General features: G+C 45.5%; 1 protein-coding gene across 3 annotated transcripts in view; it reads left to right on the forward strand.

Moving 5' to 3' along the window:
• The first annotated feature begins 573 nt into the window (after positions 1 to 573).
• Positions 574 to 18,628, forward strand: part of LOC147418936 (F-box/RNI-like superfamily protein) — a 37,981-nt gene continuing 19,926 nt past the window's right edge. For 2 of the 3 annotated variants that reach the window (XM_086506307.1, XM_086506308.1), the window contains exons 1-4: positions 574 to 731; positions 978 to 1,124; positions 2,003 to 2,138; positions 11,731 to 11,829. In XM_086506307.1, the coding sequence (XP_086362433.1) occupies positions 640 to 731; positions 978 to 1,124; positions 2,003 to 2,138; positions 11,731 to 11,829 (474 nt within the window). In that variant the 5' untranslated portion in view covers positions 574 to 639. Of the gene's footprint in view, positions 732 to 977; positions 1,125 to 2,002; positions 2,139 to 11,730; positions 11,839 to 18,628 lie in introns of those variants that run through there. The other variant, XM_086506309.1, reaches the window with a different exon arrangement.

Consider the following 18,628-nt stretch of genomic DNA (forward strand, 5'->3'; position numbering starts at 1 on the left):
CCACACACACACAAACACACATCTTGATGAGTTTGAGCCTTGATGACAACATTTTCGATTCCCTTCTTTTTATGAAGAGTTTATTTACAAACGAGGCATGCTTACACATTGCACTTTTTAAAACAAGGGTGGGAACTCACTCTCAAAAGTCTCAGGTAGGAGGCAACCTATTCAGGTGAAAGGTGTAAAGTCGGATCATCCTCCCTCCCCCCACCTGGAGATTTAAACCCAGGATGCCCCCCTAGGCAGCCCACTTCACCCATGCATACTTCTTGTGAATAGTGGAAGTCCGCATGGTTTTGTAAGTGCAGACAATTGTAAATTCGGGTGCTTAGGCGGCATTTGTAAATTCGGGGCTCCAGATCCACGACTCCGATTTTGCCCGCAGCTGCCAAATGCATCGGATCCCACCCCGCTCATCCACCATACACTCTGGAGCTTTGGTGGTTCATGGAGTGGACGAAAAGAATGTGTGACCAGCGTCTTGGACCTATGTTGGTGCTGATAGCAACTTATGGAGTAATTAATTATTTATTAATAAATGTTGTTTCCAGGATTCCGTGAGCAGTCGCTTCCCGGGCCCATAAACTCGCACACCCACAAACATATGTGAAAGCCATTGTTCCCGACTGCGCGGTCATGGCACCCTCCCCCTCCCTCATCGAGTCTCTGCCCCCCGACTTGATCGCCTTCTGCCTTCTGCGCCTACAATCGTTCAAGGACTTGGCTGCGTAAGTTTACGTGTATATTAGAGTTAGAGAGAGAGAGAGAGAGAGAGAGAGAGAGAGAGAGAGAGAGAGAGAGAGAGAGAGAGAGAGAGAGAGAGAGAGAGATTCCAATTTGTTGTTCTGATGAAATGTATGAAGTATTCCCAACACAGCCCAGTTTGCTTTTGCGACACCAGCGACTTTCTTTGTGTAGCCTCATGCACGCTTTTGTTAAAGTGATTTCACATTGGTTTTGTGGGGTTCACACAGGGCCAGTCAAGTTTGCCACAAATGGAGAGAGGCAGTTCAACGTGCTCTAATGTTTAGAGTAAAGCTTAGCTTTTCGGGGTGGAGAGTTGATGATGATTGTGTAGCAAGGCTGGTTGAAGCTGCTTGTAGACTTCAGGAACTTGATATGTAAGTGCCGACTTACAGAAATATATGTAGCTCATGCCCTTTGCAATCTCTGAGTTTTTGAGTCTTTTTCATGGGCATTTTGTGTTTGTATGAGAGCTTGCAAATAGCATCCATGTAAATCATAGGCTCGCATTATTGCTGTCATATGTGTACATAAATGCTTATTTCTTGGAGTGACTTGGTGGGCAATCTGCTCTTTGCATTGTTCAATCAAGGGGTATGGAGAAGTACTCGTTGTCATGTTTTTTAAACCTTTTCCTCGTGATTATACAAATTATTTGAGGAAATTTTGAACTTCGTAGCTTGGTGACTGTTTGTAGGATTTTTTTTATTGTGCATCTTTTTCCATATGCTCCTTAGGAACATATTCGTAATTAGAGCTTTGGTGCCGTTCCGTAAGGGCAGTACAGATTTGTTTGTGCTCAAGATCTAGAGTACAAAGCGTTTTTCTCTTTCCTTTTTGCACTTCATTTTGTGCTGAGGTGTTTGTGCCATGCACATTGAATGTTTGTTTACTAACCAGCCATGCACCACTATATCCATCAATTATTGTTGAGCTGTATTTCAATTTTTTTAACATGAGCTGGATCAGATACTTTACTGTTGGATTTTTTGTTGTAGTTATAGCAAAAAATTTTAGAGACCTTACGAGTCGTATCCTACATGACCGTAATTCAGCTTTTTGATGGTTGTACATGTGCATGTTATCAAGATTCAAGACAAGGGAAGGAACTGGTTAGATGTACTCAAATATGTGCTTACTCTTATTTCTTATGTGGTTCTAACCTGAGCAAAGCTTATTCTTTTGTAATAGTTCTGAAGGCAACGATTTTATTTTGTAAATGGTATTGACACTATTTCCTGTCTTTGGTACTTAGATCGACTAGCAGGTGGGGATGCCACATTACAGATGTAGGGCTGAAACGAATTTCTCTTGCAGCATGCTGTCCAAACTTGACCTCTATTTCTCTTTGGGGTGTGACAGCAATCACAGATGCCGGTGTCATTGATCTGGTTTGTTTCATGCTTTTGTTTATTTGCAATATCATGATAGCTTAAATTATTATTAGTGTTATGAGAAGTAAGTATTTCTTAATTAATCATACCTAGGATCTCTGCCCTTTGAAATCAGTGCAGAAGCCTTATGATTTCTCACAGTGTGAATGTAGCCATCAAAAAACATGACACATAGTCGAAGTAACTACTGACCGCCAAAAAGACTGGCAATCATCATGGGTGTGATAGCCTCAACAGAAAATACTGAAGAGCAGCAGTAAGAGGGGAGTTATAATGGAATTGGGATCTGTGTGCAAGATTTGTTTTGAGCCCGAGTTGTACTCCCTAGAGGACCCTCGTGAAAAAGTGAGAAAATTCTTCATTCACCATTCTAACTTTAGTAACATAGGTCATTTTGGAGCATGATAAGACTCAAGAGACTGCAGATTTATACAATAATATACAAAAGAGCGCTTCTTGAGCCTCTATCATCCTCGTGCCAAGGAAGTTTTGTGGAAACTCCAAAAGGAGTCTATGGATAGAACTGGGCCTCTATCGTCCTTGTGCCAAGGAAGTCCTGCGGAAACTTCAAAAGGAGTCTACTGATAGAACCTAGTGTGGCATGCAAAACTCTTATCCAAGCGTAAGCTGGCTGCTGATTTCCGCAATTTCTGGGCTGACTGCCAGGCCTCTTAGGTATGAGTGCATTGCCTATGCTACGTGCTGATACACTCAGTTGAGGATAGACTGATCAATTCATGTCTTGAGCTTGTAAAATTCAAAATGAATGAGAGCAAAGGTTCCTGTTTGCTTGGAAATACAGTGCAACGAGCTTTGCACAGAGTATTCACTCTCACCAGGAGGGGCCAGGGGAGTCCCCACTATGGTCTGTTCGAGTAAGCTACTGAGTTCGGGGACAGCAATTTACGAAGGAGTGGGAAACTGGTGGCGGAGGAGGAGCACATACATAAGAGAGGAACTGAGGGGGGAAGATGTTGGGTGTGAAGTGGTGGGAGTTGGTAGTGTTGGAACCAGGGAATGGTGAGGAGGAAGGAGAAGGGTAGAAGCAGGTAAAGGGCATGGGCGCTGGGGGAAGGGGGTGTGTGTAGCAGGTTGAATAGCAAGTTGTGTGTGTGTGTTGGGGGTGGGGGGTGGGGAGGTTGAGGGATGCGGGGAGTGGAGGTACTAGGGCTATGAGAGATGGCGAGACCTCCAACGACGAGGGCTTGAGGGTCTAGTTACAGCCAGCACGTGAAATGTGGTGGAATCCGTGCCGTGATTGGCGGCGGGATTTTTGGGCCGTATGGTTGATGATGTGGCAGAGCTTTTGGGTGCCAGTTTTACAGCAGCTGATTTTGGAGCTTTCAAAGTGACCATTTTACTTTTTAGGACTTTTTTGGTAAAAGTTATAATTTGGAGCTTTTAAGATCTTTGTAAAAGCAGGAGGGCAAGGGCCTAGAAATAAGAGCCTTGGAGTAGGACTCAGAGTTGGATGGGTGGGCTTGTCCTGACAGTTGTACCCTCAACTTGCAGAATAAAGAAATACTGCAAAGGGGCGCCTAGTTAAGGGGCTAGTGCTTCTGGGAGTGGAACTTTGCCATTGCATGCTTGTCTCAAGTGTTAAGTTTTCTTTCAGTTGTTGAAGTATTCAAAGTGCTTGCAAATTTGTTTTGGTTGTTATTAATTCTGTTTCAATCGGTCTTTCCCTGTTGGCATGTGGTGCCGTCCGGTTCCAGTGGGTCAATGCGTCTCTGAGAGGAACTCCACCTCTCGTGTCTTTTGCAGATGTTCTTTGGTGCAGCGTTTTCTCTGTTTAGTAATATACTGCTTGTGCTTGAACTACCAATTGGTTTCACAGGTGAAAAGGAAGGGAGAGTGAAGTTGAGAGTTTTCTTTTTAACTTTAAACAATGTTTGGTTTGCTATCAAAAAGTTGAAGTTATTGGAGAAGACGAGTTAGAGATGAAGGGCTCAATTTTAGATAGCACCAAAGTGCTGAGTACAAGCTGCCTGCATCAAGCTTTGCATGCTTGTTTCAAGTACACAAGCCCTCGAGCTTTAACATGTTTCGTTTTTGGTCCTGGTTGTCACAAAGTGATGACGTGGCTGCCCGCTCTGCTGAAACCCTAACCCTAAAAATATGAAACCCTAATTCTGCTGAAACCCTAACCCTAAAATCAGAAACCCTAATTCTGACCTAACCCTAACCCTAATCCTGAATTTTGCTGACGTGGCAGTTGACACGTGGCAGCTGTACGGATCTTCGGGATTTGCGGCGTGAATTGCGCTGGTAGCTTTTGACAGCTTTTGAGCAATGCTTTTTCTACCAATTGGGAGAGAAATGAAATGAAATGTTATATTAACGTCTTCAAAAGGCCAAAGTGACCTATGAGACCAAGAAGTTACAATGCGGTGTATATGATATCAAGTCAGATTAACAAAATAAATTAAATAAAATTAAACTAAACTAGGGATAACAAGATATAAATACTGCGGAATCCTAAACTAAGCGGATAGGTGTGAAAGGTGAAAGGCGTGAAACGTGTGAACTGAGCTATACAATGTGTAGACAATTTGGGAGGGAAGTAGAGATCTATCTGCATAGAGATCCATCTTCATCTGCACCCTGGACGACGAAAAAGTATGGCTCGAATCCTTTGTTGTAGCCTCCTTCGAAACTGTGTAGCTCCTCTTCTCCATTGGGGTCGTCTAGATCTCCCTAGCTCCAATGCACGGTCTATGAGAATGCCAGTAGTGCGGGTAGACCTCTCCACTGTTGGTTGCTCCTCTGTCTGTTCTTCTGGGTGTTCAGTATCTAGTGTAAAGAAATCTGTGATCTGTCTCTGGGGTTGTCTCTCTTCAGCTCTCCTCAGTAAAGTTTCTCTATGCCTGTGTAGCTCAAGTAGATATAGCCCAAGACATCTCTGATTCTCATAACTCATGACCCTAGATAGTGGCCCGAAACCTTCTCTGAATAGACAATGAAAACGGCCTCGTATCTCATAGTACACTGTGCAATGACATATGTAATGTACCTCTGTCTCTGGCTCTAGATGGCATAAGCGGCATATCTTGGTGTCCCTTTGAATATGCAAGTCTCAATCTCGAGCTGATGTGAGGACGTGCGTATCTGGCCAATGGCACATCAGACACCATGAGAAAGATGCCTGTCCATATAGCTAGGTCGAATCACAAACCCATCCTCTGTGAGGTGGAGAAAATGCTCTCTATAGAAAGCCGTCTTTGTGCCCAACTCCTGTATCGGCTCTATCCATGTCCTCCTTGTGTCCAGCTGAATCAGATCCTGACGAATGAGTCTATTAATCTCTACCCTCGTCAAAGACCTCAAGGGTGCCTGTAGAGAGTATTGAAAAGGAGGCAACTTGTCCATGGTGAAACCATGTGTCTGAAACCATGATGCCATCTGTGCATACCAGCATGATGTATCCCCATTAAGAGCTAATTGTCTGGAGGACTCTAGAGCCACCGTGGCATCTCTCTCTCTGGTAGTATCCCACAGACTGTGTACAAAAGAGACTGATCTAGTAAGTGCCTCAATCACCATAGGGGGAGCAGCTAATTCCGCTCGAATGATATCATGCGGTACGGAAGCCTTGGCTCTAATCAGCCGAGAGATCATAGATACCAAGGGCTTCTCCATACGTCTCCAACCCTCCTGGCCTATAGAAGGTCCCCAAACCTGCACCCCATATAACATAGTAGAGGCAACCAGAGTATCAAAGAGCCATAACTTTGTCCTAGGTTCCTGGAAGTGAACCTGCGAACACATCCTCTCCATTCCTCCCAGAGCCCCACCAGCTCTGGTTAGTCTAGTCTTTGCTGCTCTTCTCAAGGAAAATCTCGGCCCATTAAAGACTACCCCCAGGTAAGTGTATGCATCTGTATACTCCACAATCTCCTGACCATATTTGAAAGTAGGTACTGATCTCCTGACCCATTGCGGTGTGGTGTTAAACACCATAACCTTGGTTTTACCTAGGTTTACACACAATCCACTATCCTTTGCAAAACTGCGTAGTGCATCCAACTGTCGTTGCATACCTTCTGGTGAGTCGGATATCAGCACAATATCATCAACATATAGCAACAATGGGATCCACGTCCCTGCCAGCTATGCACCTCTGTCACCCTCTCTGTCGATGTAATCAGACACCTCATCCACATACATACCAAATAGAGTAGGAGACAATGGGCAGCCTTGTTTCACTCCAATAGTAGAGTGAACTAAATCAGATACCCCTTCCGGAGTGCGTACCTGTCCCATCACTGATCTGTACAAAGCCATAATCCCCCAAATCACCTCTATGGGCACCCCCATCTCCTGTAATCTGCGCATCAATCGAGCTCTTGGTACCATGTCAAATGCTTTACGAAAATCCACAAAGCTACAATAGATCCGTCTCCCATGTGCTCTGCCCTCCTCAATGATGGCCCTGAGTGTCAGAATATGATCAAGAGTGGAGAAACCCCTCCTGAAGCCGGCTTGACCCTTCGCTCGTACACCCTCGCGCTCTGCCCAATTACTCAAGTGTTGCTCCAGGATAGATGCATACAACCGTGCCAATGTGTGTCCAACCATAATAGTGCGGTAGTTCCCGGGCTCTGTAGGGTCACCAGCCTTGAAGATGGGCACAATATTAGACAACCTCCAAGTCTCAGGTAATCCCTCACACATGGCACGATTGAACAACACTGCGAGAACCTCCATCAGCATATCCCTGGTATGTATAAAGTGCTCCGCTACTAGACCGTCATGATCATATGCCTTCCCGGTCTTCATCCCGTCGATGGCCCTTTGTACCATCTCAGGTGTAAAGAAAGTGCTCGTAGCTGGGCAAGGCTTGGTAGGGTCTGGAAGGGGTTCCTGTCCAGGAACCGTATATAATGATGTCGCATATTGGCCCCACACCTCAGGTGAAGTAATCATTGGGGGAGGGGAGTGTTCATGGAAGAGTCGCCATGCCTCTCCTGAGTCCCTACTCAAGAACATCTGATACAAGTCCCGCTCCATTTGAGCTAGGTAAGCTCGCTTCTTCCGTCGCATAAGGCGTCGGAAAGCAATCCGAGACTGTCTGTAAGTGATGACTCCTAAAAGAAGATCCCTCTGAAGCTGGGCTCTCATCTCTCTGCACTCCTCATCATACCAACTATTCTGGGGCATGCTCCCAGAATGTCGTCTCTTGCCCGGCTGAGTGTGTGGGCACTGGGTATGCCACTGATGCAGCCCCATGCAGTGTCTCAGTCAGTAGAGTGGTGCACTCCTCCACTGAGAGGCATGTACCATTTGTGCCAGCTGTGCCTTCCAATAGACGGGCCCATATCTCCTCTGAATAAACGAAATCAGTCTCTGGTGTAAATGTATAGCGGGTGTGTGACTTGCCTCCTGATGTCTAGGTTGTACTATACTGAAATTTAACGGATAGTGTCAAGAGAGCATGATCTACTGCTATGCCCACTGGCCTGGCTCCCACTGTGAAATCTTGAAAAGCTCGGTTGTGTCATAACATAATCCACTGTATTGGCCCCATGTCTGTGTGGAAAGCATGTGAAACCGGCTGCTCCAGGAAATCGCTGTAAGCCATTAAGTATGGCTAATCCATGTGTAGTTGTCATTTCCATGAGGTATCTCCCATACTCCGTTTGCTCTCTGTCATGTGAGCATCTGTCAAGTCCCAACTCACCCACATCAAGCTCTCTAAGCATCTCATCTGAAGTGTCGTAGAAGACTGTCTGCGAGTTGCCCGTTCGGGCATTGAAGTCCCCTAGGAGAATGATATCACCATCCCTAGAGAACTCCCAAATGTCATCATCTAGGATAGAGAAAGGCGACTGCCCTCTGGATGCGGCATACATTGATGTACTGGGAGGAAAGTAACATATGGCAATATATAGGAATCGACCCGTGTCAGCTCTGAGTCTCACCCACATATATCTAGCATGATCATCTCTTCGTACAATATGCAGTAATGGTTGTAGCTCCTCTCTGAATAGCACTGCTACTCCTCCCGAGCCGCTACTCCCATGCTCAGATCTCGCATTTGTCTTGTGAGCTGTTTCCCATCTGTATCCCACCACATGTGGCATTAGCTGTCCAGGGGCCTGATGAGTCTCTGAGAAGAACACAATATCCTTGTCTTTGAAACTCTCCTCAAATGCACCCACGTCCAATCTCATAGCCATCTTCAGTGTGGTCCCATATGTCTCGAACCGTCATGCAGTACGCCGCTCTAAAATCACCACCCATCCATCTTTGTAGAAGTCTATCTTTCCCTTCTCCCTTGCCGCTGTAATCTCTGGCATTACCTCTCTCATATGTGCGAGCTATGAGAGAGTCAGGTCATCACCGAGGAAAATACCTGTCTTTTTGAGAGTAGGCCTCTTCCTCAAGAATTCCTTCTTCTCTTCCAATGAGGGGAAGCGTAGTATGAGAGCTCTCCCCTTTGAAGACTCTCCCGTGCCATCACTTTTCTTACCTACCCTCCATGCCTTTGTGTGCAAAGGCTTCTCCATCCCCATCATGGATGTAAGGCTTGTGACCTCTTTCTCCACATTGTTTATGTCCTTGAGACCGGTCACTCTCACATGCAATGCTCGCATCCGCCTTCTTTGTTCCTCTTCGAGAGTCATGTTGATAATCGTCGGTGTACAAGGAGTTTCTTGACCTTTCCCTTTCTTGGCGACCTCAATCCATTTTTCAGCCTCGTCTGCCTTTTTCTGTGTCCTTGATATTATCTCCGCCCATGAAGATGTCTTTGCCACACTCAATTTCTCTTCCTCTGTGATCATCCTTACTTGTTCCTTAATTTCCTTGATTTCATCTATTACCGAGGGTTGAAATTCGCCTTCCTCTAGTCCATTGCTTACTCTATCAGCAAACTCCTGTTTAAGGGCCGAGACTTCTTTTTTGAGTGCCCGTATCTCGGCGTTTGGGTTCTGCTCTTTGAGGGCTGAGACTTCTTCTTTGAGTGTCCGTATTTCTGCGTTAAGGCTCTCTGTCTCCTTCTTCCACTGTGCGCCTTCATTGAAGACCATCTGAAGGAGGTTGGCCTTCTCCTTCCACCATCCTTCCATCTCTGTTTTCCACTCCTTCATTTCCCTCTCTATCAACGCCATCCGCTTATTCGTGAGCATGAAGGTTGCCTTTGCTCTTGGCTTGCAAACAGGTGAGACATTGGCGGCTTCCGTGTCCTGTGCAGGGTCTTCTTCAAGTGTGACAGTTTGTGCAAGCATTCATGGCCTTGACGTTGATCCATTACAGTGTGGCTCAAAGAATCATTTTCCATTATAAAATTCAAGCTGGACGTGCAGGGCTGCAAGGAACCCTCAGGAAGGAACGCGTAGGGCTGCTGTGAGAGAGAGAGAGAGAGAGAGAGAGAGAGAGAGAGAGAGAGAGAGAGAGAGAGAGAGAGAGAGAGAGAGAGAGAGAGAGAGAGAGCCCTATTTGACCTGCTGGGGCTGCGCGCTCTGTACGTCCTCAGTCATTGCAGTCCGCCATGTGTTCAAAGATGGGCGTGCTGCTGCACAGAGAGAGGGATTAAAGTCCCGTCGATGCTCCTGCTGTGGTGCCGCGCGAACAGAGGGAGGCTGGGATGCTGCTACAGTTCCGCGAGGGAGGCTGGGCTTGCTGCTACAGTCCAGAGAGAGAGAGAGAGAGAGAGAGAGAGAGAGAGAGAGAGAGAGAGGAGGAGAGAGAGAGAGAGAGAGAGAGAGAGAGAGAGAGAGAGAGAGAGAGAGAAGCAGCCGGGGGGGGGGGGGGGGGGCGGCGGGAGCGATAGGCGATAGAGTGAGGTGGGGGCGGGGCGAAAGTGAAAATTTAAAAGGGGGGGGGGGGGGGGAGATGGGGTGGGTGGGCGATAGACTAAAACTAAAACAATGAACGGACGATAAATAAAAAGCTTAAAGGCTAAAAAAATTATCAACGATAGACAAAAAGGGGGGGGACGCGCGATAGACAGGAGGGGGGATTAACCCGCGATAGACAAAGGGGGGGGGGGGGGGGGCAGTGCGATGGGGAGAGATGGAGCGGGAGCGCAGGGCAGGCGCATGGGGGCAGCGCGATGGAGAGAAGGGCAGGCAGCGCGAGAGACAGGAGGGGGGGGGGGGGGTGGGGGGGGCGATGGAGAGAGATGGAGCGGGAGCGCAGGGCAGGTGCAAGGGGGCAGAGAGAGAGAGAGAGAGAGAGAGAGAGAGAGAGAGAGAGAGAGAGAGAGAGAGAGAGAGAGAGAGAGAGAGAGAGAGAGAGAGAGAGAGAGAAAAGCCTCTTTGCTTTATTTTAGCAAGAGAGAGAGAAAGAGAAACTGCTTTATTTTGCAAAGCTTTTGAGCTTTTGATTTTGAGCTTTTGGGGCTCTGCTTTTGGCATCCCTTGTACTCTTTAAATAAGTGGGTAGGCCACTCACAACTCAGAGCATCTGGACGCAGAGTCTGAGTGTGAGCGCCTGCCCGCACTCTTGTACTTTGAACTCAGATTAATACAAAAAGAAATACCGAAAGGGGCGCCAGTCTTTGGGGCCAATATCTCTAGGCACGGAACTCCGCCGGGCCAATGTTGAATCAATTGTGAACTGTGAACTGTAGTGTTCAAGTTTGTTACACTGGTTGGAGGTGTTCATTTTTCTAAAAATTTATTGTGAAAGTAAACATGAGGGAGAGTTGAAGCTAGAGAAAGAAGGAAGAAAAAGGTAGAGAAATGAGGGCCAAGGAGAGGAAAAGAAATAAGCGAGGGAAAGAAACTTACTCACAAGATACTTCAGTTTCTTGCATCTCCAATTTTGTGATCGCCATTATCTACAATTTATCTAGTACAAAATATGTTGTACACTACGAGTTTTATTCTTGTTCCCTGAAAACTATGTTAAAATACAGCTACTATACAAAATAAATAAGGTAAGCATGAACAAACCATTTGACTTTAGTTCAGCAAATAATTTATTAAATATAAGTTGAGGCCTTTAAAGAGATCCCAAAACAACCTGTCCGATGAAAAAAAAAGCTCATATAATGTTGTAACGGTACAAACCGAATTGATGCATACAAAATCATTTGTAGGTGTACCGAATGCTGCCTTGTTTTTATTAACATTTGTACCATACGGTTTGTTTAAGATAGTGCCTACTTTAACAAAAGTTTAAAGAGCTCCCAAAACTTTGAAAACAGCTCACATAATAGTGTAATGCTACAGATCGCATCGATACATACAAATTTTTTTCTGGTTGTGTCGAATGAAATCTTATATCCACCTTTAACTTTCTTGTTTGACTGACAAACAATGTCATATAGTTTTTGTTCAAAGTAGATAAAATTTGAAATTTTGGAGGCTATTGGAATATACATCTTTTGGACTTTTGAAATTTTGTTCTTGGCATTGAACTTGTGTTTTCCAGCTGTCCTTGTAAAACTTCGAGGTAGCTTGCTTTATCCTCTTGATTACTTTTCTATTCATGACATGAAAGTTGATGGTCCCAGTCTCGGGCTCGGGCTCGGGGTGGTTCATAGATAGTGTTTCTCTTTTGTTGATACAACTATTTTGATTAGTGGTTTTATCGCTAGCGGGACAAATTTTAACTTATGGTTTTCCGGTTTACTTTCCAGGTGTCCAGGACCGCCTCTCTACAACACTTGAACATCGGGGGAACATTCATTACTGACATTTCAATTTTTGCCATTTCCAAATGCTGTCAAAAGCTCAAGGTCTTCTGAGTTGCTACTTGTTTTTTTTTGTGGTGCTTGCACATGCATTTTTTTTTTTTGTGTGTGTGTGTGTGAGAGAGAGAGAGAGAGAGAGAGAGAGAGAGAGAGAGAGAGAGAGAGAGAGAGAGAGAGATTAAATGTTATATTAAGGTCTTCAAAAGGCCAAAATGACCTATGAGACCAAAAGGTTACATGTGGTGAATCTAATACCAGGTCTGGGTACAAAAAGTACAAAGAACTGAAAAGAAAATAGTGGGTAGGGGTGGGGTGAGAGCTGATACAAGGGGAATACAAAGGGTGAGCTGATACAATGGAGCTCTCTGACAGTCGAGGCATCATATACATATACATCAGTATCCAAAAGGCTATATAGATTCAATGTCCTCCAAGGTAGGCACTTTGTCAGGACGGCTCCTATGTCGCGCTAGTATGGTATGGATTCTCTGTCGCAATCTGTGTCGATGTCGAGAGGGCCCCCTCATCCATGGGCGACGGGATTGCCCCAACTCTATCACCCGATCAAGCAGTATGCCTCTGGTGCCTCTGGTGTTGTTATGTTGTTAGGGCTGCTTGGACTTCTTTGTCTGTGACTGAAAGAAATTTGTAATCTTCCGCTGTTGTTGGATCTCTCTCATTGTGCCCCTCTTCAAGAGGTCCTCTCTTTGTTTGCGAATCTCCAGTAAGTATAATCCGAGGCATCTCTAATCCTGGTATCTCATGGCTATAGAAAGTGGCCCAAAACCCTCTCTGAATAGACAGTGAAAGCGGCCTCGTATCTCGTAGTATACTGGGCAGTGACATATGTAATGTAGCTCTGTCTCTGGCTCTATCTAACACACCTGACAAATCCTGGACTCGGTGAGTACTCTCTAAATCTGCCTATCTCGATCTCTAGCTGATGTGAGGATGTGCGTATCTGACCAATAGCACATCGTATCCCGTGGGATAGATGAGTGTCCATGTATCCTGGTCTGATCACAAAACCATCCTCCGTGAGTTAGAGAAGATGCTTTCTATAGAAAGTCATCTTCGTACCTAGCTCATGTGTAGGTTGTATCCATGTCCCAACTGAATCAAGTCCTGTTTGATGAGCCTGGTAATCTCTGCCCTAGTGAGGAGATGGAGGGTGCATCCAGAGAGTACTGAAATGGGGGTAGCCGATCCATACTAAAGCCATGTAATTGAAACCAAGATGCCATCTCTGCATACCAACATGATCTATCTCCCTGCATGCCAGCTGTCGCGAAGACTCTAGTGCTAATCGAGCATATCTGTATGTAGGGAGAGCCCAAGTGCTATGCATAGATGAAACTGATCGAGTGAGTGCCTCCACTACCAATGGAGCAGCGAGCTCCGCCCTAATAATGTCACGTGGTACTGAGGCCTTGGCCCTAATCATCCGAAAAATCATAGACACCAAAGGCTTCCCCATACATCTCCATCCATAAGTATTGCTAGCTTTGCTATGATGATCAATTGAGGGGCCCCATATCTCCACTCTGTATAGCATGGCAGAAGTGACCAAAGTGTCAAAGAGCCAAGCTTTGTCCGAGGTTCCTGGAACTGAATCTGCGAACATATCCTCTCAAGTCTCCCCAATGCTGCATAGGCTCTGGTCAATCGCGTATCTGTTGCACGCCTCAAGGAAAATACTAGACCACTGAAAACCGCCCCAAGATAAGTGTATGTATCTGCATAGTCCACAGTCTCTCGACCATATGTAAAAGTGGGGGCGGACCTCCTTACTTTTGTGCCGTGGGGTTAAACACCATTACCTTGGTCTTACCAAGGTTCACAGACAATCCACTGTCCCGTGCAAATACATGCAATGCATCCAAATGACGTTGCATCCCCTTTGGAGAATCTGAGATCAACACAATATCATCAGCATATAAAGCAACGGAATCCATGTCCCTGCAAGCTGAGCACCTCTATCACTCTCTGCCTGTAAATAATCTGAAAACTCATCTACATATATCCCAAAGAGAGTTGGAGATAGGGGACAACCCTGCTTCACCCCAATGGTGGAGTGAACCATGTCGGACATGCCCTAAGTAGTGCGTACCTATCCTACCACTGTCTTGTATAAAGCTAAGATCCTCCAGATCAGCTCTGTGGGCACCCCCATGTCTTGCAATCTGCGTATGAATCTGGCCCGTGGCACTGTGTCAAAGGCCTTGCGGAAATCCACAAAGCTACAATATATCCTCTTCCATGGTGTCTACCCTCCTCAATAATGGCTTTGAGTGTCAAAATCTGGTCAAGAGTGGAGAAACCTCTCCTAAACCCTCCTTGTCCTGCTGCCCGTATACCCTCTCTCTCTGCCCATCCACTCAACTCATGCTCAAGAATTGATGCAATAGCCTAGCCAGAGTGTGACCAATCATGATGGTTCGGTAATTCCCGGGAAGCATAGGATCTCCCGACTTGAAGATATGCACAATAGTGGACGTACTCCAAGTCTCACGGAAACCCTCGTACATGGCTCTATTAAACATCATAGCAAGAGGCTCTGCAAGCATATCTCGGGCATGGATAATGTAACCGGCCTGTTCAATCCAAAAAGGGCGGTAGACTTTACTTCAAACCTTGATTTAGCTTTCACCCATTATTAGTCGTCTATTTTACCTGCGCTATAGTGACACAAGAGAGGGGAATGGGATACAGATGCTAGAATGCACCTATATGAGAAGACCGACACCAGATTGGCCCCTAACTTAGGTGCCCCTTTCGGTATTTCTTTATTCTTTAAAACAGGGAATAAATGCTGTGGATCCCTACAAGCTGCCCCGCACAAACTTGGTTGAATTTCAACTGTTCCGGCCTGATTTCGACAGCATAACTGTACTAGGACCCTTCACAGTCAGTATTCCCACGCATTGACTGACTTTCCCGACGCATACGGGCACTTTGCAAAACCTGGCGAGAATCTGCAGCACGCTGAATTCTCTGTTTTCAGTCCTGAAAATGCGCCAAATCACCTGTACAGCGGTCCCCTTGCGTCCCCGAACCTCCTGGGGGTATTAGGGTCCGTTTAGGGCCAAAACCCCAAACCTGCAAAAATACACAGCAGGCTGTAATTTACTGTTTCGGGCTCCGTTTTGCGTGCCGGTCGCATCCGTAGCAAGTCCTCGAGCTCCTGCACCTGTAGGGCTACTTGCCCTTTGAATCGGAGGAGATTTCTGGCGTGAAACCTCTCCAAATTCACTTGTACTTGCGGGGGAATTAGCCGGTAGCTAATCCAGTATCTGTGCAAGAGGCTCTTGCCTGGGCAATCGCGCATGAACCCACACAACTGTACATTGGTCAAATGAAGAGCCCACTAGAGGGGCATAACATACTGCCAAGGGGAGAGAGAGGGCAGTGCGTAGCGTGCAGGGCATCACTCCTGGCACCGCACTGTGCATAAGAGGGAAAGCAAGCACTCCATAGCTCTTAACCTGTGACAAATCTGAAAATGAGGCTCTCCCCCTCCTAAATTCAGCGCCACTTCTTGTTGCATGAGGCAAGTGCACCAGAAGGTGCCACTTGGCACATTTATAAGCATTTTCCCGTTTCGGGGTTGCCGTCTAAAAATATCCCAACCGGTTGCCCAGTTGACTTCACGGCAGAGTAAGAAAATGTTCCCCTTGTCATTCCGGAGGTAACGACGTCAATACATTTTCAGGTCCCAAAATAGCAGTTTCCTAAATTTTAGGAGATGCTGCCATTGTATCTTTCTAGGTCATCCGACCCTCTTTGTACACTGCGGCCACATCCAGAACTGAAATGTAGCCTCTGTAGCAAAGGATTCCACTTTGGCTAGTCAATGATCCCACTTGGCTAACCATAGTCCTTGTCCAACCTTAGTGCTCTCTTGCCCTCAGGCCTGGACTCCCTCTGGACAGTTCCACACTAGCTATGCAATTCAGGGTAGTTAGATTTCTCGAGGGGTGTTTCCAAAAAGTGAAAGTAAATAGATAATAAGAAAGAAATCAACAAAAAGGATAGATAGTAGTCACACGCTGGTGACATACCCCCCTCTTGAAATCTCAAACGTCCTCGTTTGCATCTATGTCGTTCATGCTCCTAGTCAACACTGATGTATTCAACACCTGTCGACACATGTATGACATATACATGCTCATTGTCAACCCTGGTGTATTCAACACCTCGTCGACTCATGTATTGCTTGCGTGTGAACCCTGTCCCAATGACATAGTGGTAGCTTCGCACTCTGCCATTGCTTTGAGTCACTAACTTTCCAATGACAAAGTGGTAGCTGCACATTTTGCCACTGTCTTATAGAACACGTTGGATCCCGTAACACTTTCGAGCATACCCAAACCGACAGTTTAAGAATGCAGTTACACATGTACTCTTCAATGAAAGCAATCACTGTATCCTTGACAAACTGACAAGAAATACTCACTTCTATAGCACTAACCAAACTTTTGGACATTCCATAAGAGCAATTGCCAAACTGACAATCTGTACAGCTCTAACATTCATGTAACAGGTATTTGATTTGAGCTCACTTTAAATACCATGTACATCATTTGTTTCAGAAGCCATTGTCACACTAACAATCCATTTAGCTTTGAAACTCAAGGGGTCAAGGTAGGTTGCAAATCGAAGGCTTCCAGGTAAAGTGATAACACAGTTGGTGACTCTGCAAGTTCACCTTCTTCCATCCACTTAGCATCCATTGGTGGATAGTTTCTGAACTTTACCAAGTAACGCCTAGCAACCTTGCCTTTCACTTTCCTTTCTTTGTGTGCCAAAATCTGTTCAGGGACCAAGATCTCGTCAAGTTCCTCGACTTCCGGCTGATCTTCAGCTGGCATATCTTCTGGCACATCACCCACATAGGGTCTGAGAAGACTCACATGAAACGCATTGTGAATCTTCCAACTGTCAGGCAATTTCAGCCTATATGCAACATCACTGATTATGTCGCACACTTTAAAAGGCCCATAGTAACGCATGCTGAGCTTTGGAAACAGTCTTTCCTTGCCCTTCATCTTCTTTAACCTTGCCTTTTCAAAGCGTAAAAGCACCCAATCACCAAGTGAATATACCACTTCACGACGGTGACGATCAGCTGCTTTCTTTTGCTTTGCCCGAGTCCTTTCTAAGGCCACTTTGACCTTCTTGTACATTTCATCCATGTCCTGAACATACTTATCTGCTTCAAATATCTTGTCCTTTGTATGCAGTATGGGAGGAACTTTCTTGCCACCTTCAACTATCTCAAAGGGTGCCTTGCCAGTTGATGAATGCACTGTATTATTGTATGCATACTCCACCAATGGCAAATACTGCTCCCACTTTCCTTTATGCTCTGACACATAGCACTTCAGCAGATCTAGGACAGTAGAATTTGCCTCTTCTGACTGCCCATCTGTTTGAGGATGAAATGACGAAGAGAATTTGAGCGTGGTGCCCATATTCTCAAACAAGCCTCTCTAGAACAAACTTGTCATGCGTGGATCACGGTCGCTAACAATCGACTGTGGCATACCATGATACTTGAAAATATTGCTCATAAACAAGCGTGCCATCTGATCTGGTTTTATCTTCTTCCTGACAGGAATAAAATGAGCCTGTTTGCTGAATCTGCAAATAATGGTCCAAATACCATCGTTTCCTGTCTGCGTTCTCGGAAGATCAAAGATAAAATCCATAGCAATACTTTCCCATGGTTTATCTGGAATAGGTAGTGGTTGCAATAACCCTGGTGCCTTTTGCCTGTCAAACTTGACCTTTTGGCATATTAGGCATTCTCGCACAAAGGCATCCACATCCCTTCTCAATGTAGGCCAATAGAAGAATGTCTCAACCGCTTTAACTGTAGCATCGATACCACGATGCCCTGCATACGGTGGGACACGACTCTCTTCCATAACTTTACGTCGCAATGGCTTTGTGACACACAATCTGCCATGCATCATCATGAACGCATCTCTGAGAAGATAGTGTTCATGACGTTGTCCTTGCATTAGCTGCTCGAAGACCCTTGCAAAATCTTCATCATTTGCATAATGTTCTCTCATATCATCAAGTTCATGATGATAAGGAATCGACACAGCTGAAATTTGTGGCTTCCTTGACAAGGCATCAGCCACAACGTTCTTCTTGCCTTCCACATGCACAATCTGAAAATGGAACATGGACAAGATATTTGCCCATCGCATATGCTTCTCAGATAACTTTGTTTGTGTCAAGAAGTATCGCAAGGTCTGATAATCCGTTTGGACAACGAAATCTGCACCTAGCAGGTAGTGTTTCCAACTTAAGAGCGCATGAATCACAGCCAGTAACTCTTTCTCATAGACCTGCATGGTCATCTCTGGCCCTTGGCAAAATTCTGCTCTCATAGGCTACTACCCTGGCATCTTGCATTAGCACTGCACCAATGCTACTACCGCAGGCATCACACTGGACCACAAATGACTTCCTAAGATCTGGCAACACAATGACTGGATCTGAAGTCATCTTTTCCTTTAAGAGATTAAAAGGTGAAATCTCTTTTTGTGTCCATCTAAAGGTGACTGCCTTCTTTTGAAGAGCATGTAAAGGTGAAGCAATCTCAGCGAAATTTCGGATAAACCTTCTGTAATAGGAGCATAGTCCCAAAAAGCTTCGGACATCATGCTTAGTCTTCAAATTTGGCCATGACTTGATCGCTTCAACTTTTGTAGGATCTATTCTGACACCATCCTTTGAGACAATGTGTCCCAGAAAGTGAATCTCTTCCAGAAAAAACTCACTTTTCTTTGCATTGATGAGCAACCTATGACTGTGTAGCTCTTTGAAC

The sequence above is a fragment of the Adiantum capillus-veneris genome, chromosome 29 (genome assembly GCF_014529385.1).
Source record: "Adiantum capillus-veneris isolate H3 chromosome 29, ASM1452938v2, whole genome shotgun sequence".
NCBI lineage: Eukaryota > Viridiplantae > Streptophyta > Polypodiopsida > Polypodiales > Pteridaceae > Adiantum > Adiantum capillus-veneris.